Source organism: Encephalitozoon cuniculi, chromosome XI (assembly GCF_000091225.2).
Source record: "Encephalitozoon cuniculi GB-M1 chromosome XI, complete sequence".
Classification (NCBI taxonomy): Eukaryota; Fungi; Microsporidia; family Unikaryonidae; genus Encephalitozoon; species Encephalitozoon cuniculi.
Window position 1 is genome coordinate 160,655 of NC_003237.2, and position 16,695 is coordinate 177,349.

At 48.9% G+C, this 16,695-nt stretch overlaps 12 protein-coding genes across 12 annotated transcripts; 3 read left to right on the forward strand and 9 right to left on the reverse strand.

Annotated features, from left to right (window-relative positions):
• Nucleotides 1-8: 8 nt before the first annotated feature.
• On the reverse strand, nucleotides 9-1,265 carry ECU11_1270 (RuvB family ATP-dependent DNA helicase reptin; the record flags this gene model as incomplete). The annotated part of the gene is made up of 1 exon (NM_001042266.1): nucleotides 9-1,265. The coding sequence occupies one exon, from the start codon at nucleotides 1,263-1,265 to the stop codon at nucleotides 9-11; it is 1,257 nt and encodes a 418-aa protein (NP_586433.1).
• A 59-nt stretch (nucleotides 1,266-1,324) lies between these two features.
• Nucleotides 1,325-3,148, reverse strand: ECU11_1280i (uncharacterized protein; the record flags this gene model as incomplete). The annotated part of the gene is made up of 1 exon (NM_001042267.1): nucleotides 1,325-3,148. The coding sequence occupies one exon, from the start codon at nucleotides 3,146-3,148 to the stop codon at nucleotides 1,325-1,327; it is 1,824 nt and encodes a 607-aa protein (NP_586434.1).
• Nucleotides 3,149-3,236: 88 nt separating this feature from the next.
• ECU11_1290 (uncharacterized protein) lies at nucleotides 3,237-4,184 on the reverse strand (the record flags this gene model as incomplete). Its single annotated transcript, NM_001042268.2, has 1 exon — nucleotides 3,237-4,184. One exon carries the CDS (start codon nucleotides 4,182-4,184, stop codon nucleotides 3,237-3,239), a length of 948 nt encoding a protein of 315 aa, NP_586435.2.
• Nucleotides 4,185-4,272: 88 nt separating this feature from the next.
• ECU11_1300 (uncharacterized protein) lies at nucleotides 4,273-5,595 on the reverse strand (the record flags this gene model as incomplete). Its single annotated transcript, NM_001042269.1, has 1 exon — nucleotides 4,273-5,595. One exon carries the CDS (start codon nucleotides 5,593-5,595, stop codon nucleotides 4,273-4,275), a length of 1,323 nt encoding a protein of 440 aa, NP_586436.1.
• A 101-nt stretch (nucleotides 5,596-5,696) lies between these two features.
• ECU11_1310 (NADPH-adrenodoxin oxidoreductase) lies at nucleotides 5,697-6,734 on the forward strand (the record flags this gene model as incomplete). Its single annotated transcript, NM_001042270.1, has 1 exon — nucleotides 5,697-6,734. One exon carries the CDS (start codon nucleotides 5,697-5,699, stop codon nucleotides 6,732-6,734), a length of 1,038 nt encoding a protein of 345 aa, NP_586437.1.
• A 42-nt stretch (nucleotides 6,735-6,776) lies between these two features.
• ECU11_1320 (transport protein particle) lies at nucleotides 6,777-7,217 on the forward strand (the record flags this gene model as incomplete). Its single annotated transcript, NM_001042271.2, has 1 exon — nucleotides 6,777-7,217. The coding sequence occupies one exon, from the start codon at nucleotides 6,777-6,779 to the stop codon at nucleotides 7,215-7,217; it is 441 nt and encodes a 146-aa protein (NP_586438.2).
• Nucleotides 7,218-7,258: 41 nt separating this feature from the next.
• Nucleotides 7,259-8,029, reverse strand: ECU11_1330 (uncharacterized protein; the record flags this gene model as incomplete). The annotated part of the gene is made up of 1 exon (NM_001042272.1): nucleotides 7,259-8,029. One exon carries the CDS (start codon nucleotides 8,027-8,029, stop codon nucleotides 7,259-7,261), a length of 771 nt encoding a protein of 256 aa, NP_586439.1.
• Nucleotides 8,030-8,522: 493 nt separating this feature from the next.
• Nucleotides 8,523-10,271, reverse strand: ECU11_1340 (uncharacterized protein; the record flags this gene model as incomplete). Its single annotated transcript, NM_001042273.1, has 1 exon — nucleotides 8,523-10,271. One exon carries the CDS (start codon nucleotides 10,269-10,271, stop codon nucleotides 8,523-8,525), a length of 1,749 nt encoding a protein of 582 aa, NP_586440.1.
• A 186-nt stretch (nucleotides 10,272-10,457) lies between these two features.
• On the forward strand, nucleotides 10,458-10,991 carry ECU11_1350 (translation initiation factor; the record flags this gene model as incomplete). The annotated part of the gene is made up of 1 exon (NM_001042274.1): nucleotides 10,458-10,991. One exon carries the CDS (start codon nucleotides 10,458-10,460, stop codon nucleotides 10,989-10,991), a length of 534 nt encoding a protein of 177 aa, NP_586441.1.
• Nucleotides 10,992-11,123: 132 nt separating this feature from the next.
• Nucleotides 11,124-11,378, reverse strand: ECU11_1360 (uncharacterized protein; the record flags this gene model as incomplete). The annotated part of the gene is made up of 1 exon (NM_001042275.2): nucleotides 11,124-11,378. The coding sequence occupies one exon, from the start codon at nucleotides 11,376-11,378 to the stop codon at nucleotides 11,124-11,126; it is 255 nt and encodes an 84-aa protein (NP_586442.2).
• Nucleotides 11,379-11,430: 52 nt separating this feature from the next.
• ECU11_1370 (uncharacterized protein) lies at nucleotides 11,431-15,816 on the reverse strand (the record flags this gene model as incomplete). Its single annotated transcript, NM_001042276.1, has 1 exon — nucleotides 11,431-15,816. The coding sequence occupies one exon, from the start codon at nucleotides 15,814-15,816 to the stop codon at nucleotides 11,431-11,433; it is 4,386 nt and encodes a 1,461-aa protein (NP_586443.1).
• Nucleotides 15,817-16,006: 190 nt separating this feature from the next.
• Nucleotides 16,007-16,621, reverse strand: ECU11_1380i (60S ribosomal protein L15; the record flags this gene model as incomplete). Its single annotated transcript, NM_001042277.1, has 1 exon — nucleotides 16,007-16,621. One exon carries the CDS (start codon nucleotides 16,619-16,621, stop codon nucleotides 16,007-16,009), a length of 615 nt encoding a protein of 204 aa, NP_586444.1.
• Between the last annotated feature and the right edge of the window lie 74 nt (nucleotides 16,622-16,695).

Sequence of the window (16,695 nt, forward strand, 5' to 3'; positions counted from 1 at the left end):
ATGTTTATTTAACCGTTGAAGCTTTCGGTTCCGCGAGCCTCGTCAAGGAACAGCTCGAAGGCCCTCTCGACGTCCCCGAGAGCTACTCTTCCATTCCTTCTGCTTGCCCTCATGCTTGATATTGTTAGCAGGTTCATAGAATACCTCAGCCCGGATGCCTCAGAGATAGAAACAAGCCTGTCCACGGCGTCGTCGTCAATAAGAATGTCCTCTTCGAGAATCCTGTGCCTAAGTATGGCCTCGAGATCTCTCCTACAGTGCTTCTCCATGGAAATGATCAGGGCACGATCAATAAAGTCTCTTGGTATTCCATACGGGCTTGGCTCGTCAGTCCCTCTTACAATGCATTCCCCCTTGTTGGTCGAAACAAGGATTACCGGGCAGAAATCCTCTTCCACCGCCTTGTTCAGAAACGCAAAGCTTTCAATGTCCAGCATGTGAACCTCGTCGATAAACAGGACACCCCGAACTATCTCTGCCTTTCCCTCGTTGATCCAGCCCCATACCTTCTTGTTCACCTCGTCTCTCGTCTCTGCCCTGATTTCCCCAGTCTCTCCGCTGAAAAGTGCAAGGTACCCCTCGGCCTTGCTGTTAACAACATCGATGTCGTGCAAAGATATCTCCTGGGTCTCCTCTGTGATCCTTATCAGCTCCCCCTCGGGGCAGGGAACAAATCGCGTGTCGGTTCCCACCACATCGCTCCTCTTCACCATGCTTGTTCCAATCTTGTACACCCTTCCCCTTTCCCTGACAATCCTGATGACATCCCCTGCACTCACCTTCTCCTTGTCAAGCTCGCCTCGCATCTTTTCTCCTATCTCAAACGAAGACTCCATGTCGACAGTCTTGAGGACAATCCTCCTTCCGCTCAGGCTTACAACCTCCCCCTCAATAACCTTCACAGACTCCTTGATCCTTAGCCCAACAGATTTCCGGAGAGCCTGGGTGATTGCTTCAGACTTACTCATCTCCAGGCTGTATATCTCTGTTCCACTGATCGAGTTGAAGTGAACCCCTCCAAGGCTTTTCGATAGCCCTATCGCCAGTGCAGTTTTGCCACTTCCGCGGTCTCCCTTGATCAAAACAACCTTCCCTCCTTTGTTACTCTCCACCATCTTCCTTATCACCGCCATCGCCTTCCTTGCCTTTATCTGCCCAACCAGTCCGTCCTTGTCGTACTCAACCTCGTCTCCATCGCATCCAAGCCCAGCTATATGCGAGTGGAGATTGATTCTATTCACAGTCTCGACATCCCGGATCTCCATCAGGGCAGGTCCCGGAAAATTTTCTTCTACAACACGTCCTTACCAGGAAGTAATTTATTTCATCCCAACATCTTCAGAAACACACCCTCTATCTCCCTCTTCAACTTGTTCAGTTTAGGCTCCATCTCCTTGTCGGCCATCACAAACTTCATCTTCATTAGCCCATAGAACACATCCTCGGTCTCCTTCCTGATCGTAGACCAGCTGAGCTTGTAGTTCGTTATGGCATTCTTGGAGTTGTCAAAGTACAGGATGATGTTCCGCAGCATCAGCCTTGTCTTTGTGAACGGGCAGTAGTTGTCGTATCTCGAATATCCGTTCTGCTGCAGAAAGTCCTCCTTGATTAGCTTGGATATGTCCAGAATGAGCTTCTCGGTCTCGGAAAGGGCATTCTTTCCCACCAGCTGCACAATCTCCGAAAGATCGTCGTCCAGCTGCAGAATCTCTCGACACTTTGTCCTGTTTACAATAAACCCGGGGTCAACCTCCTCGTAGTATGGCTCGAGGTTCGAGAAGTACTTCGAGTAGCTCAGGTTCCAGTTTATCGACGGAAAGTGCTTTCTCTGGGCAAGCTTCTTGTCAAGCCCCCAGAACACCTGGACAATCCCAAGCGTTGCCGATGTCACAGGATCAGAAAAGTCCCCTCCTGGCGGCGAGACTGCCCCGACTATGGTTACAGACCCTGTTCTCCGAGGAGACCCTAAGCACACAACAGACCCTGCCCTCTCGTAGAAAAATGCAAGCTTTGCGCCCAGATATGCAGGATATCCGCTATCGGCAGGCATCTCGGCCAGCCTTCCGCTTATTTCCCTCAGCGCCTCTGCCCACCTCGATGTCGAGTCGGCCATCATGGACACGTTCATTCCCTGGTCGCGGAGATACTCCGAAATCGTTATTCCCGTGTAGATCGACGCCTCTCTTGCGGCAACAGGCATGTTCGATGTGTTTGCAACAAGCACAGTCCTCTTCATGATGCTGTCGTCTTTTCCCCCAACAGTCAGCTTTGGAAACTCCATCAAAACCTCGCTCATCTCGTTTCCCCGCTCTCCACACCCGACATACACAATTGCGTCAGAGTTTGAGTACTTCGACAGCGACTGGGAAATGACGGTCTTTCCGCACCCAAATGCCCCCGGAATGGCCGTGGTTCCTCCCTGGACACACGGAAATAGGGAGTCCAGGATTCTTTGCCCGGTGAACAGCGGGTGCGTGGCATTCTTCTTCTCTTCAATCGGCCTTGGAATCCGAACAGGCCACGTATGGTACATAAACATCTCCTCCTTTCCCTTGCCTGTCTCAAGCTCCATCACAACATCCTTGAGAGTGTAATTTCCCCGGCATGCTATAAAAGCAACCTTCCCGCTTTTCTTTGGAGGAACAAGGATCTTTGTTTCAATGAGACTGTTTTCGTAAACCTTTCCAAACACATCTCCTCCAACAACATAGTCCCCGGCAGAAACCGCAGGCACAAACTCATACTCCCTCTCCCTGTCGAGCGCCGGAATGTTCACCCCCTTTGGAATGAAGATCCCCCCACTGCTCTCTCGAATCTCCCGCAGTGGCCTCTGGATCCCGTCGTAGATGCTTTCAAAAAGTCCAGGCCCAAGCTCTGCACACAGCGGAAGCCCGGTCCTCACAATCGTGTCTCCAACACACAGCCCGCTGGTATCCTCGTACACTTGGATGGTGGCCTGGTCCTTGTCGATCTTAATGATCTCTCCTGCCAATCCTTCACTTCCAACCTTGACCAGCTCATACATGGCACACCCAATCATATTGCATCCAACAACCACAGGCCCACTTACAGAGTAGACCCTTCCTTCCACCCTCTTCTCGGGCTCCCCTATGCTCAGCTCTGCAAATGTTTGCTGCACAACATTCATCGTCACCCTCGTGCAACCTAACTTTTTATTTCTCCAATTCTTCTGCTCTCGCCTCCTAGGCCTGCGAAAGCTCCGCCCTTCCAAGGCCCTAAATGTCTCCAGTACACCTCCCCACAATATCAACAAGCTCCCCCGGGCATTCCTCCGCATCCGCCACAAATCCGCTGCAGAGCCCCTGAGATGCAGTGCATCTCTTCCTAGGGTCAAAGGATAGCAGGTTCCTTACGAAGGAGGCTGCCTCCTCACCATAACACTCGAAATCCCCCTCGAAGCTTGCCTCAAAGGTGCTGGGCCTCCTGATGTTTTTGAAGTGGGGAAGGTCTAGCCCCTCGAAGTCAGCGTCTGTCGGATATCCCAGCAGCCTGAAGATTCTGTCCAGCTGGTCCATCTCTCCCTCTCCGGCGAGGATCGGCTCCCCCCTCAGCATCTCCCCGACAACGCATCCGACAGACCACATGTCAATCGATTCGTCGTACGTCTCAGACCCGAGCAATATCTCGATGGGCCTGTACCACAAGGTAACAACAAGATTGGTCATCTGACTCTCAATCGCCCGCGCCAGCCCAAAGTCTGCTATCCTCAGGCCCCCGTCCCTCATGAGAAGAATGTTCGACGGCTTTAGGTCTCTGTGCACTATTCCAGCACCATGCAAAAACTTGAGTCCCTTGAGCATCTGACATGTGAGGAACCTAGCTGCCTTCATGCCGATCTTCCCGACACTGTGAATCACCGATCTTAGGTCGGTGTCACAGCACTCCATCACAATGAAGAAATCGTTGATCTCGCATCCTTCAACCACCTCCTCGATCTCCATTATGTTTCTATGCCTTATGTGCTTCAGAATCATCACCTCTCTTATGTACAGGATCGAAAACCCATTGGTGTCGTAGCACATTGATGGATTCATCCGTTTAAGAGCAAACACCCTGTTGTCTGTCTTGCGCCTCACCCTATACACGTTGCCAAAGCTCCCTGAAGAGATCCTACAGACCTTCTCGTAGTTTTCTATGCTGTTGCACCTGCCTCCACTCCTCATCAGCATCCCTTGGGATCGGCCTCTTTGGCTTATCAGCATCGACAGAACAGGAAAATGGCCTTAATAGTTTAATGTTACTCTCCTAGCCTCACAGCTTGATGAGAGAGATCCTAGGCCTCTGGGCTTTGTTTCCCAGCCCCACCACAGCACCTCCTTCCTCACCAGTACTACTTGAGGTATCATCGTAGCTCACTTCGCTTTCCGATGGATATAGAGCAGAATTCCCCCCTATGCCTCCGTCTGCAGGGCGAGAACTGTTGTGGCCGGTGAGCTCACCAGCCCCGCTCACTCCCCGGAATCTTTTGCCTGAAAAGGACTTTGTCTCTAGCCCACCAGTCTTCTGCGGGCTACTGTTCAGCGGAGAAGTCGTCTCCTTGCCTACTGCTTCATTGGGCCTCTTATCAAGTGCTAGGGCCAGTGGTTCCTTGCTTCCCTGAGTATCTCTCCTGGCATATGTGCTTTTCTTCTCACTACTGCCATGAGGCTTCTGGGAGGCAGATGCTCCGGTACTTCCAAGCACAGGCTGTGTGTCCTCGTTCTTCAACTCTTTATCTTCCCTTAAGGACTTACCTTTATCCAACGCTTCCTTGTTACCTTCCTCCACCGATGTGGAAGGCTTGATGGCAGAAAAGCTCTCGTTAAGGAACTCTCCTATGAGCTTCTCCAGACTTTCTCCGTTTGAAACAACGCCTCCAATCGTGTTGTCAAAGCTGCTGTTCCCCGAAAACCCAGGCGTCCCCAGTCCAACCCCTTTAGAAAGAGAGCTTTCCACCTCTGTCTTCTTTTCAGGGCCGGTGGACGGGCTGGATCTGTCTGTGGTGGGAATATTGTGACCTTCGGAAGTAGACGTCTTGTGATGCAGATCGCTAGAATGCTTTGGATAGAAGATATCAGCACTGTCACTGAGAGGCTGGCTCTTTCCAGGTGGCTCTGGAGGGCTGAGAGCTTCTGTGGTCTGGACTCTCTCCCCCAGGCGATATGGCTGAGTAAACAGAGTTCTAGGGCCTAGTGGAGACCTCTCGGCATAACGATATGAGTATTCGGGCTCATGGTATATGCCCTTATCTCCAGAAATCCCCTCTCTCACCACTGCAGAGTCGGTCTTCGTCGAAGACTTAAGCTCCCTGACAATCTCAATGGCCCTGTCCAGCTTCTTGTTCATCAGATCCATCTTTTCCCTCAAGGCATCCATCTTTTCCCCCAAGGCATTCATCTTATCCACACTCTTCTTTTCGATGTACTTCCCAACCATAGATGTCCTTGTCCCGAACAAAGACATCCTTCCCCTCTCAACCAGGCCTGCAGACTTAACCGAGTTTCTCTTTGGCATCATGAAGTCTGCCACAAACAGAACCATGATTATTCCTGTCGTCATGCTGCCGAGCAGAAGAATTGTTCTCTGGTTCTTCATCAGATGCTGTAAACAACGCACCTTGTTTTATACCCGGCTTGAGACGCTGTTTCAGATCTCCCGTTTCATCCCACCTCGAAAGAGCACGAGGTGCACTCCCCATGAAGGTGTGTGTAATCGGAGGAGGTCCTGCAGGACTGTACACAGCAGCCTCCCTACTGGCAAGAAACATCGACGTCACACTCCACGAGAAGGAGGCTGAGGTGGGCGGGATGTACAGGTACTCTCTGCTCCCTGCGTCCAAGATGTCGCCATTTGCTAAGCTGCTGGAGCACAAAAACTTTTCTCTAAAGCTGAATTCCAAGGTCGATCTCGGGAAGTTGAAGACAATGGAGAAAGAGTTCGATGCGTTTGTAATTGCCACCGGATCTGACGGACCAAGAAGGCTGGACATCCCGGGAGGAGAGCACTGTGTCAGCAGCCTTGACATAGCAAAGTCGTGGACTGGAGAAGAGCTGAGATATACAGTGGGAAGAAAGGTCCTGGTTGTTGGGATGGGAGATGTGTCGATGGACATTGCAAGATTTCTTTTTGGATGGCAAGGTCCTCAGTTTCGATTTCCAAAGAGCATTCTGGAGAAGGTAAAGGACGTTGAGGACGTAACCATTACATCCAGAAGAGGAGTCTCTGGAAGCGCATTCACAAACTCCGGACTGAGAAGCGTACTCGAAATCCCAGATCTTGGCTTCCATTGGTCGGAAGGAGGGAACACGCCTCAGAACCACAGGCCCAGACCAGAGAACTTTGAGGAGACGTCCAACTGGGCCCGGGAGCACAGAGACAGCGAGGAAAATGGCAGAATCAAGAAGTGGTGGGAGAGGAGAATGGGACTTCTTGGGGCTGTCAGAAAGGGGGCTAGAAGGCTTAGACTGATGTTCAACACCAACATCAAGTCGATAGAGAAAGTTGGCGCCCAATATAAAGTGAAAATGGAGCAAGATGGAGTGCAGATCGAGGAGTGTTTCGACTCTGTAATATCGAGCATAGGGTTCAATAGGACAAAGGAGAAGGCTCCTGGAATTGCGAAGGCAGTGTACCATGTCGGGTGGGCCAGGCACCCGAGGGGCAATGTAGAGAGGGCCAAGGAGGATGCACAGGATGTCGTAAACAAGATAGTTCAAACAGAGAAAATCCAATGACCTGGTAGGGCTTCCATGAAAAGAGAAGTTCCTGTGTCCACTATGTCGTATCTGGTCTGTGGAATGATCGAGTATCTGATGGAGCAGAGAAGCGACATAGAGGCAGATCTCAAGTCAATAGGATACGAAGTCGGAATAAAGCTTCTCGAGCTGTGTAACTTCGAAAGGGAGGTACGCATTTCAACACTGCTCTATAGAGCTACATTCGACCTTCTGTCCTTGGTCAGCGACAGCGACAGGCGGGTTGAAAAGGCCAGGGACGTCGACAGGACCTACCTCCTCACAGACTCCGACGGACTCTTTTCAAGGTTCATATCCGTTCCAGACGAGTGGAATGGGTTGTCTGCAGACTCGATCGTCTGTGGAATGATACAAGCTGCTCTGATGGCTTCTGGATACGACTCCGAGGTCACGGCATTTCCAGAGCCCTCAGAGAACCTCCCGAACAGGGTCATCTTCCAGATAAGGATATTGGACCTGTGACCCATCCCTATACTAGGCTCCAAAATAAATCCACCTATATCTTAGACTTTATTTACATTCTTGCTTGAACCGATTCTGGAAGCCACAAATTTCTCCATCTGGTTCACTAGATCCTCAGAAGACGCATAGGTGCTACAAAAGCCATCGTCTCTCTCATCGTTCGAGGAGTCTCCAGACGCTTCAGATACATCCAGAGCTTTGCCATCATATCGCCTTGCCCTCCTTCGTCTTTTGAACTCCTCTTTCGCCAAAAAGTCGTAGTCAAGCGTCCACTTCCCTCCCTTTCCCCGCGTCCCAGGATCCCGCGGAACCTTCTTGAAACACTTGTTCAAAGACAGGTTGTGCCGTATGGAGTTCTTCCAGACAGGATTCGCATGCCTGTAGTACTCAAATGAATCCTCAATCCACCTGTAGATCTCGCTGAGCGTAAGCTTGCCTGCAGAACTTGTCCTTATGGCCTGTGTTATTATCTGAGCATATGAAAAAGTGGGCTTTGCTCTTAAGCCATCACTACTGTCTCTCCCCATCTCGGGGACCCTCATGCTATCGCTCCTCTCTCCTGCCTCTTCACAGTCACCACAAAGACGCCGGGGGTCAATGCATATATCAGGACTTGTAGGCCTCACCCTGTCTACACATCTCATGTAGAATCTGTGGATTGCCTCATCACCACTGAGGCTGGCGTCCAAGAGCTCGTACGGAAAACCCTCCGCCAGCACCTCATCTCCTGTAGATCTCCAGAGACCTCGGACATCATCCCCTTCATCAAGCCCAATGTCTAAAAGTTCCAGGGAGGCCATGCTGCAAATCATACCTCGGGACAGCCAGCGAATATATAAGGTATTTTTGCACTTATTAAAATTGGCATATAATAGTACATATTTGGATAGAATCTATCTTTTTGATAAATTTTTAGGATTTTCATTAATATCAATCGAGTTGATTAAGTTGAGACCCATTTAATAAAGGAGACCTCATTAACCCGAGTTCAGGACCCCAATAACTCCGGATCCTCCGAGGGCACGTCTGGAAGTCCCATACCCATATCTTCCAATTTTCCTGGTGGTTTTTGCGAGGGTTTTATAGGATCGAATATCCTATCAAAAGCAACACAAGCAAATATGACCACGAGAACCACGATAAAGGCTAGCAGAAGCTGATGGGATTTCTTCCTCGACTCGGACTCACCATCCTCCAATGTATCATCATCAGACAGACGGAAGCGCACAGAGGGGACGAACCTCTTATGCAAAAATGAAATGCCAACAAAACTAAGCAGTAGTAGAGAACCTAGTGGCCCGATGATCAAAAAAAGAGCTTGTATGAACTTTTTTCTGCATCCAAGATAGATGAATGGAAAAAAGCAAAAGGATGGAACATCAAGAACAAGATCCTTAGGAATGACCTAACTACCTTGGGAACAAGGCATATAAAACGAATTACCCAGGATCCCACCTTAGAGAATATACTGGTACTACCCGTACTACCCGTACTATCAAAAAAGTTACTAATAAACGCATCAATTTCCTCCTGAGGAATGGATCCTTCAGGAATAACACTGATCCATAAAGTAAGGGCTCCAAGTAAAGCCCCGGCTCCAAGTAAAGCCCCAGATAGTTGAAACATAAGCACCATGGTTGTATTAAAAACTTTTCCAAGAGTTGATAGAGGACTGGCCATAGACCTGAATAACATGGAGGATACAGTACCTCCCAAAGTGTACATAAGTACTTGTCCAAGGAACGCATGGTCCATACTAATTAACCCAAAAGCATATATAATTCCAAAGAAAATGCAGTACTTCAAAATAGATACGAGAGTATCAGAGATCAATGAAGAGAACCACACCTCTGCAGCACCATATAGCTTTCTATTGGATTCCTCAGTGACATAGTGTTTATCGTTCATCAGTCCAGATGGATTCATTACATAATACAGAGAAAGAGACAGCATAGATGCCTTAATAGTAGCGATAGAAAAGTCCTTGTATATATACTTACCGGTAACAAGGAAAAGAGCCATGGCGATGGGCATAGCAAGACTGTACAAGATTTCCCGATTCCTCCAGTCTATAATTATCTGCCTTATGGCCATCTGGAAGGACACATAGAGATTGGGGATAAAATTAATCTCTGTGTCGTCAGAGGTTCTGAGCTTCTTTTCTTCCTTCTTTTCCTCATTCATTTCCTTGGCTATCTGCTCAAGTTGCTTCTCGTATTTCTTCGACATCTTGGACCCTTTCGTGAAAAGGCTGAAGAGAAACTCCATGTTAGTCTCTGGCCCACCGTCGTTGTGGATTCCCTTGGTGCCCAAGAACTTGATAAAATCACGTGAAGGCCCTAGATATAGCTTTTCCCCGTTGTTCATGAACAGGAGGTTATCAAAGGTATTGTAAAGCTCTGCCCCTGGCTGGTGAACAGTTACGAGCACGATGGAATTACTCCTCCTGGCATAATCGCGGAGGAACTCTCCCAACTTCAGTGCCAGCCCGGCGTCAAGCTCACTGGTTGGCTCATCAAGAAGCACTACCTTTAGCTCTCCCTCCAGCAAAAGCATCTTGGTAAAGGTCCTTGCAAGATTTGCCCTTTTCTGCTCTCCCCCAGAGATATTCTTCATCTTGTTGTGCCTAATATGGCCTATGTTAAGGAGATTCTCCAATACCTCATCCATCTTTTCCCTGACACGCTCTTTGCTTTCCTCTGGAAGAGAGGATACTACATAGTAGTAGACAAACTCTTCAACAGTCAGTTCGTCAATGATGTAGCCCAGCTGGTCTCCATATGCAAATTCATAAGGAAACTCATCAGGATTTCTTTCTTGCCCGTCTACCAGGATTCTTCCTCCTGTTCTGGATCCGCTCGGGACTAGTCCTGCAATGGTCTCCAACGTTGTTGTCTTTCCGCTTCCACTGGTCCCCATGAATGCATACACATTCCCAGACTTAAAGTCTGCAGTCAGACCATTAATTAGCCTAGCATATTTCTCGTTGGAGGACAAGTTCTGGTTCGGAACATCAAGAGTTACTCCTTCTAATTGAAGTGTGTGCTGTTTCATTTTCGGGGTGCACTGGAATACTAATTTATAGTGTAATTTCCCGATATTCCTAACGTGGAAATTACATCAGACGATATGCTATTCATGCCCCAATGCCATGAGCTCTGCTTTCCATTCCGGGAAAGTTTGTGCAAGCAACGCATACCTACAGACTGGCAGATTAAAATTACGGGATGAGAGGACCCCATGAATATGCTTCCATCGAAGTTCCATGTTACTCTGAAAGTTCTTGAAAGCTCGGAGGACGGGGTCTCCAAGGACACCTATGAGAAGGACTTGAAGAGCATATGCACTCTTGAGTCTCAGGAGCATGTCTCCTATTTGCTGCATCACTTGAAGGACTTTGACAGGATGGATAGGCAATTTTACATAAATGTGTTTAAGGAGGGAATTAGTCCGGTGTGGGAAGACAAGAGCAACATGAATGGATGCGACTGGAGTCTTATGCTTAAGAAGGAGGTATGCCAGAGATACTTCGAGAGGCTTCTTGTAAGCCTGTGCACCGGATACTTCAAGACCTTTGAGCCTACGGGGATGGTTGGGATACATAAGGACAACAGATTCAAGCTCAGCATATGGTCGAGAAACCTTCCGTCGACGGCCGACTGTGGTGCGGTGATCAACGAGCTGAAGGCGGCGTTGGAAATAGACTTTGTAATTACATTCCACTACAAAAACCATTCGAAGATACTGGCATACCACAAGTCTCTTGAGGCGTGAAGCATGCCACAACTGTGGAATGCCGTGTGTCTGCCACTAGCATCAATAAAGAGGGTGTTTTCAATTCTTAAGCGCGCATGACATTTTTCTATCCAGAAGAGAAGACGTGCTGGTCAAGAGTGTGGTTTATTCCTATATATCGTCCAGGTCGAAAAAACTTCCTCTTCTTTTGAAGTTGACAACAGGGCTCGAGCTTTTTTCCTCCATCTTCTTAGCAATCTCGATGTACTCGTCGTAGACTATGGGCCTTCTTGTGGCATAGAAGTGCTGCACCAGCATGTTCTGCAGGCCTTCTCCCTTCTCCTTATTTATGTGCTTCAGAGTACAGAGGGCTTCCAGCGATCTCTCGTCCAGTATCCTGCGTATCAGTTCATCTGACTGATCCATGGGTCCTAAGGTGGAAGCTATTAAGAGCAGCAAAGCTACATCCAGATCTACTCTACAGTTTATTATAACCATGACTCTCAAGAGACTTCAGGAACACACGGCAAAAATCAAAAGAGGAAATCTCATCATAACAAGCTGCAAGTGCCTTTGGCGGCCCCCCTGCCCTCATCCTGATCCAGAGCATCGTCAGAATCTCCTCAAGATGCATTTTTCTTTCTATCATAAACTTGATACTCTCAACCACCGTGGACGAGACAGCATCCATTTCGTTGAGGTTGTCTATCAGGTACACCCAGAGGTTCTTCCCTATTCCAAGGTCGGTCACCTTCACAGATGTTCTGTTCTGGAGAGCAGTTCGGAGCCTGAAGAAAGAATTCTGCCCTTCCACAGGCACAATCCTGTCTCTGAATTGGTTGATGAAGTTCTTTATGTGGGGATACTCCTGGGGACAGCAATATGTCAAGTACGAAGAGTACATCCTGGCATGCACAGGGTTCCTCCTGAAGGACTGCATAATCTGGGTGATTGGATACACAAGCCTTGTGCTATAGAACCCGCATCGAAGGGCCTCCATTACAAGAACAACCCCCTCCTCAGAGTCGAAGAACCCGGAGACAAACTTGTGGGTCAGGATCTCCAGGAAGCAGGATGTAAACCCAGGAACTCTGGATGGAGACAGAACCTCCAGTATCGAGTAGACCAGAGATCTGTTGTTGGGGGTGTCCTCAATCACATCGAGGGTCTTGATAATGAATCTTGTATAGAGCTTGAAGAAGAGGTAGTTCCTTTTTCTGTACGCCTCCAGAAACACAAAGAGACTGTCCTTGATTGACTCGTAGAGCCTGTTCTTGATGAGCCCTGGGAGAGGATCTATCTTCAAGTAGCAGTATGCAGTGGGGATCCGGTGGTGCCGTATAAAGTGGTCCCAGGACACCTTGAATGCAGATCGGATGTCTAGCGATGCAGGGTAGTCCGTTCTTTCCATAAACTCGGGAAGGAACATCTCAGGAACCGTTGTGAATCTGCAGTTCCGGACATATTCGTCGTACTCAGACACTCCTTTTGCTTCAATGTGCATCATCAAATTGCTGATCTTCTGGAAAAAGTCGAAGACCTTGGGGTTGTCGCTGTGCCCGGCAAGCATCTCCAGAGTGCAGATGAAGTCGTAGACCGTGCATATCTGGACCTCGGCCGTTATGAGCGATGCCAGAAGCGCTATCACAAAGTCGAGATTCCCGTCAGCAAGCGGGATCTTTGATAAGGCTTGGTCGTACTCCACAACATTGATCAAGTTGTGCTCTATGAACTTGCCGACAAGGCTGATGCTGAACTTTCGCGGGTCGTTCGAATAAATAAGCCAGCCCAGCACTTCCTTCTGTGTCTTAAACGATATCTTAAATATCTTTTCCATGCATCTAAACAGGAAGTCCTCCTTGCTGCCGCTTTTTATGAGATGCCCTGTGATGTATCTGCACAGCCGGATACACTCCTCGTCCTTGTCCTCGCTGCTCTCCACGCTCTCCAGTATTCTCCTGAACACCTCCTCCTTTCCCTCCTTCAGGAGTCCGTGCCATTCATCGGCTATGACATTCTTCTTCGAGTATGGTATCTTCTTGCTTAACTGCACCAGATGTGCCTTTATCTCCTGGTATTCATTACTGTCAATCGCCTTAATCGCTATCTTCTCAATGTGCCCTGGGTCTTCAAGAAGAGACAGCCTGGCATGGCTCGCCTTCCCGATGCTGTACTCCAGGCTGCTATAGCACGAGCTGATCGACTCGCTGACCTTCGAAACCCCGGCCCTCTGGATAAGTCTGCAGCAGACATCTTGGTTTTCCATGGCTATCTTGAACACCTTTTCCGTGGAAAAGTCCAGAGAGCAGAGCTTCATGAAATACGAGACATTTCCAGAGATGCATGCCTTGATCGGTTCCTGTGCAGAGACTAGGCATAGAAACTTTGTGAGATTCACAACCATGTTCCTGAAAAGCACATACTCCATTCCCTTCTCAACACTCATCGTTTTAAAGAGCGCCATTCCAGTCTGAATCGCAACAGAGCAGGCTTTTTCCACAATCGCCCCGCATATCTCCCTGACACTCAGGTCCAAAGCAAGCGATATCACGTGTCTGACCACAAGATCGCTGTCCTCAATAATGTACTCCGCAAGATACTTCCTGGACTTGAGCCCGAGACTCTTGAGTGGCTTTGGGACAAGCTCAACCGAGAGATGCCTGAATAGACCCTGAATCTCGTCCCTTACCACCCTCGGAGTGCAGCTATGTATCTCAGACAGTAGATCCAGGATGCTCATCACCCACGGATTGTTTGGAATAAATACAATCCCACATTTCCCCTGCCTCAGGAAGCTTGATATAAAGCTCACTCCAAATAGAATCCTCCGGCACTCAACAGACTTCACAACAAACTTCTTGAAGTCAAACTGCTCGGAAGTCACAATCCTGTTTTTGGCAAGCATCACTCTCCCAAGAACAAGCCCCAGACTTTTGGCAACCTTTACCTCACTCCTGCATCTGTAGTCCAGCAACATTTTGAGAAACTCAAGAGACTTCCGAGAAAACCTCAGGTAGAAGTCCTTTCCCAGCCTCTCCACGACCTCCACAAATCTTCTGCAATCCTCAAAGGCAGTGCTCCGGATGATGTGCATTATTATTTCCTCCCCGCCTACAAGGCCTTGCTCCAGGGCTTCCGAGAGCCTGTGAATGTCGTCTCCGCGTCTTAGGTCCAGGGACTTAATCACTTCTGTAGCCCTCGACTCGTTCCTGGCATCACACTTGAATATCAGTCTTACTATGTCTTCCAGCTCCAGCATAGGATGAGTTTCGGAATCCATAAGAACTAGCTCCTTCTTGATGAGGATGTTGTTGACTGTCTCTATTTCCTCAACCTCAGACAGGATCGATGGATATGACGGAAGAAACACCTCGAGGCACCTGAATCCAAACGAGTATTCCCGCTCGTTCTCAGGATGTTTCAGAGACCCTTTTATGTACTCAATCGCCATCCTTAAGTATGGCTTGGGGAACACCCTCTCCTTGATCAGCCCGCCGTACAGCAATGCAATCAGGTCGGAATTTGGAAGCTTGTACAGCGACCCATAGTTCTCGAGAAGTGCTGAAAATATCCGGGATGCCAGTTCCTTGCTTAATGCATTTCCTCGGAGAAATTCCTTGATCTGGTTGATGCTGCTTTCAATCCCACGCTGCGAGTTGATGATCTGCGAAATGAAGCTGCTTGCTTCTTCCTCGATCCTTATCTCCTTACTCCTCTGGGCCCGGAGTCCGTGGGGGATCCGGGACTTAAACTCGTTGTACACCACAACAGTCTCAGGCTTCAGTATCCTAATGTATTGCTCCACAGCCTTCGTAAAGGTTCCCATAATCTCGATGTTCAGCGGAAACATCTTTTCAGGCTCCTTGTGCTTTGACACCTTCGAATCCAAGTACTGCACCAGAGACCTAACAAAATCATCCTTTCGGGTCGTCAGGTTGTTCGACAGCCAGATCCCGAGATTCAGGTGGTCTCTGATCGAGCTTAGCACAATAATGTCAAAGCAAAGCTCAGGCGGGTCCAGCAGCTCGGAAACAAGAGGAAGCATCTTGTGCTCCAGAAATATGTCGAGGAGGCGGGACACCGGTATTCCTTCCTTGGCAAGAACTAGAGACTTCTGAAGCATCATCTCGGGGTGACTCCTGAATAGCACATGGAAAACAAAGCTGTTCGGCGCCCCCTTTGCAAAGCCCATCAGGAGCTCCTCAAAAATCCTGGAAAACTTTGGCTGCACAAACCCAAGCCCCGCTGCACACCATTCAGGCGACTTCCGTGCAATTAGCTCAATCAACGGGAGCGATCCAAGCATCCCAATGCACTGGAAAAGCTCTACACAGTTGAAGTTGCTCTCATACCCCATCACATTCTTGAACCGGTGGCCCCTTGAATCCTCGATGCTAACAATCCTCGTAAAGAACACGTTCGAGTACAGCTGCGTCCTCTTCTCGTCGCTCTCGATAATAAGCCTCAGAAAGTATATCTGTGCTCTTTCATTCTTCCACCTCTTGAAAAATATCTCGTACGGAACAGTGATGATCCCGCTGATATAGACCCAGCAATCAATGATGACATACAGAGACTCCAGAGTCCATATACTGAAGTTCACATCAAGGAAGCATGAGTAGACGTCCCTCCAATTGATCTCCTCAAGATTGCTCTTCATTGCCCCAACAATTGCAGAGAGATTCCATTCCCTGTCCGGAAAGTCCGCCATAAACAGAATCGCCCTTGCCACCTCCTCCGGCACCACCTCCCGCCTTCTCCTTATCCTCTGCAACGCATCGTCCATAAAGCTCCGATCCACCTCTCGAGGATCACTTTTCTCAAGTACATCTTTTATCTCCTGCCTGTATATTTTCTCGTCCATGCGCAAGTGATCCTTTATTTTCAAGGTGTAAAATTTGTCTTTTTATTCAACACCCAGCCATATAACACCCCGCGCCAAGGGCATATTGTTTACATCCATGTTCCCCGCAGGGAAACATTCGGAATTGCCCCGCGCCCCAGCAAAGAATAGAAATAAAGCACAGAACCCTTGAAATACTCATGATTTAATCTCACCGATACTTCTGGAGAACCAGCGTATTCCTTCTCCTCCAACATGACCTGATCGATCCTCCCTTCGACTTGTTGAATTTGACTCCCTTCCCGAGTCCTCTGCTCTTCCTGGACGCCGACGTAAGACCCCTGCACTCCCTGTGCTTCATCGTGCCCTTGCATATCCAGTTGATCTTAGGATCGTTTCTTATGGCCTGGTGGTCCCGGTCAACCATTATCACCTCATAGTACTTGTAGGCTGCATCTTGCCCCACCCAGTACGAGTTCAGGACTCCGAGATTCGAGCACTTCTTGCCCGCTATCATCTCGGCACTGGCCTGCTTCCGAAGAGACGGCTTGATCTGGTTGATCCCTGCATTCACGCACTTTCCCCTGGTATTTCCATTGTGGTAGTTCCTCTTCATGTTCCCCTTCTTCACCCGTGCAATGTACAGCACATATCCCTGCTTCGCCTTATACCCGAGAGTCCTAGCCCTTTCGAGAAACGTGGGCTTCTCAACACGGAAGCACTCTCCCCTCTGCCTGTACTCGCACACCCGGATCCTTAGCAGATACCTCATCACATCAGACTGCTTGCGCCTGTGGATCTCCCTGAGGTAGTTGACAGCTCCCATCTGGGGTTGCAAATTTTTCATTATTTCCACCCACGCCAAGTCCTCGCCAAACTACTCTTTTGTTCAGAAGGGCC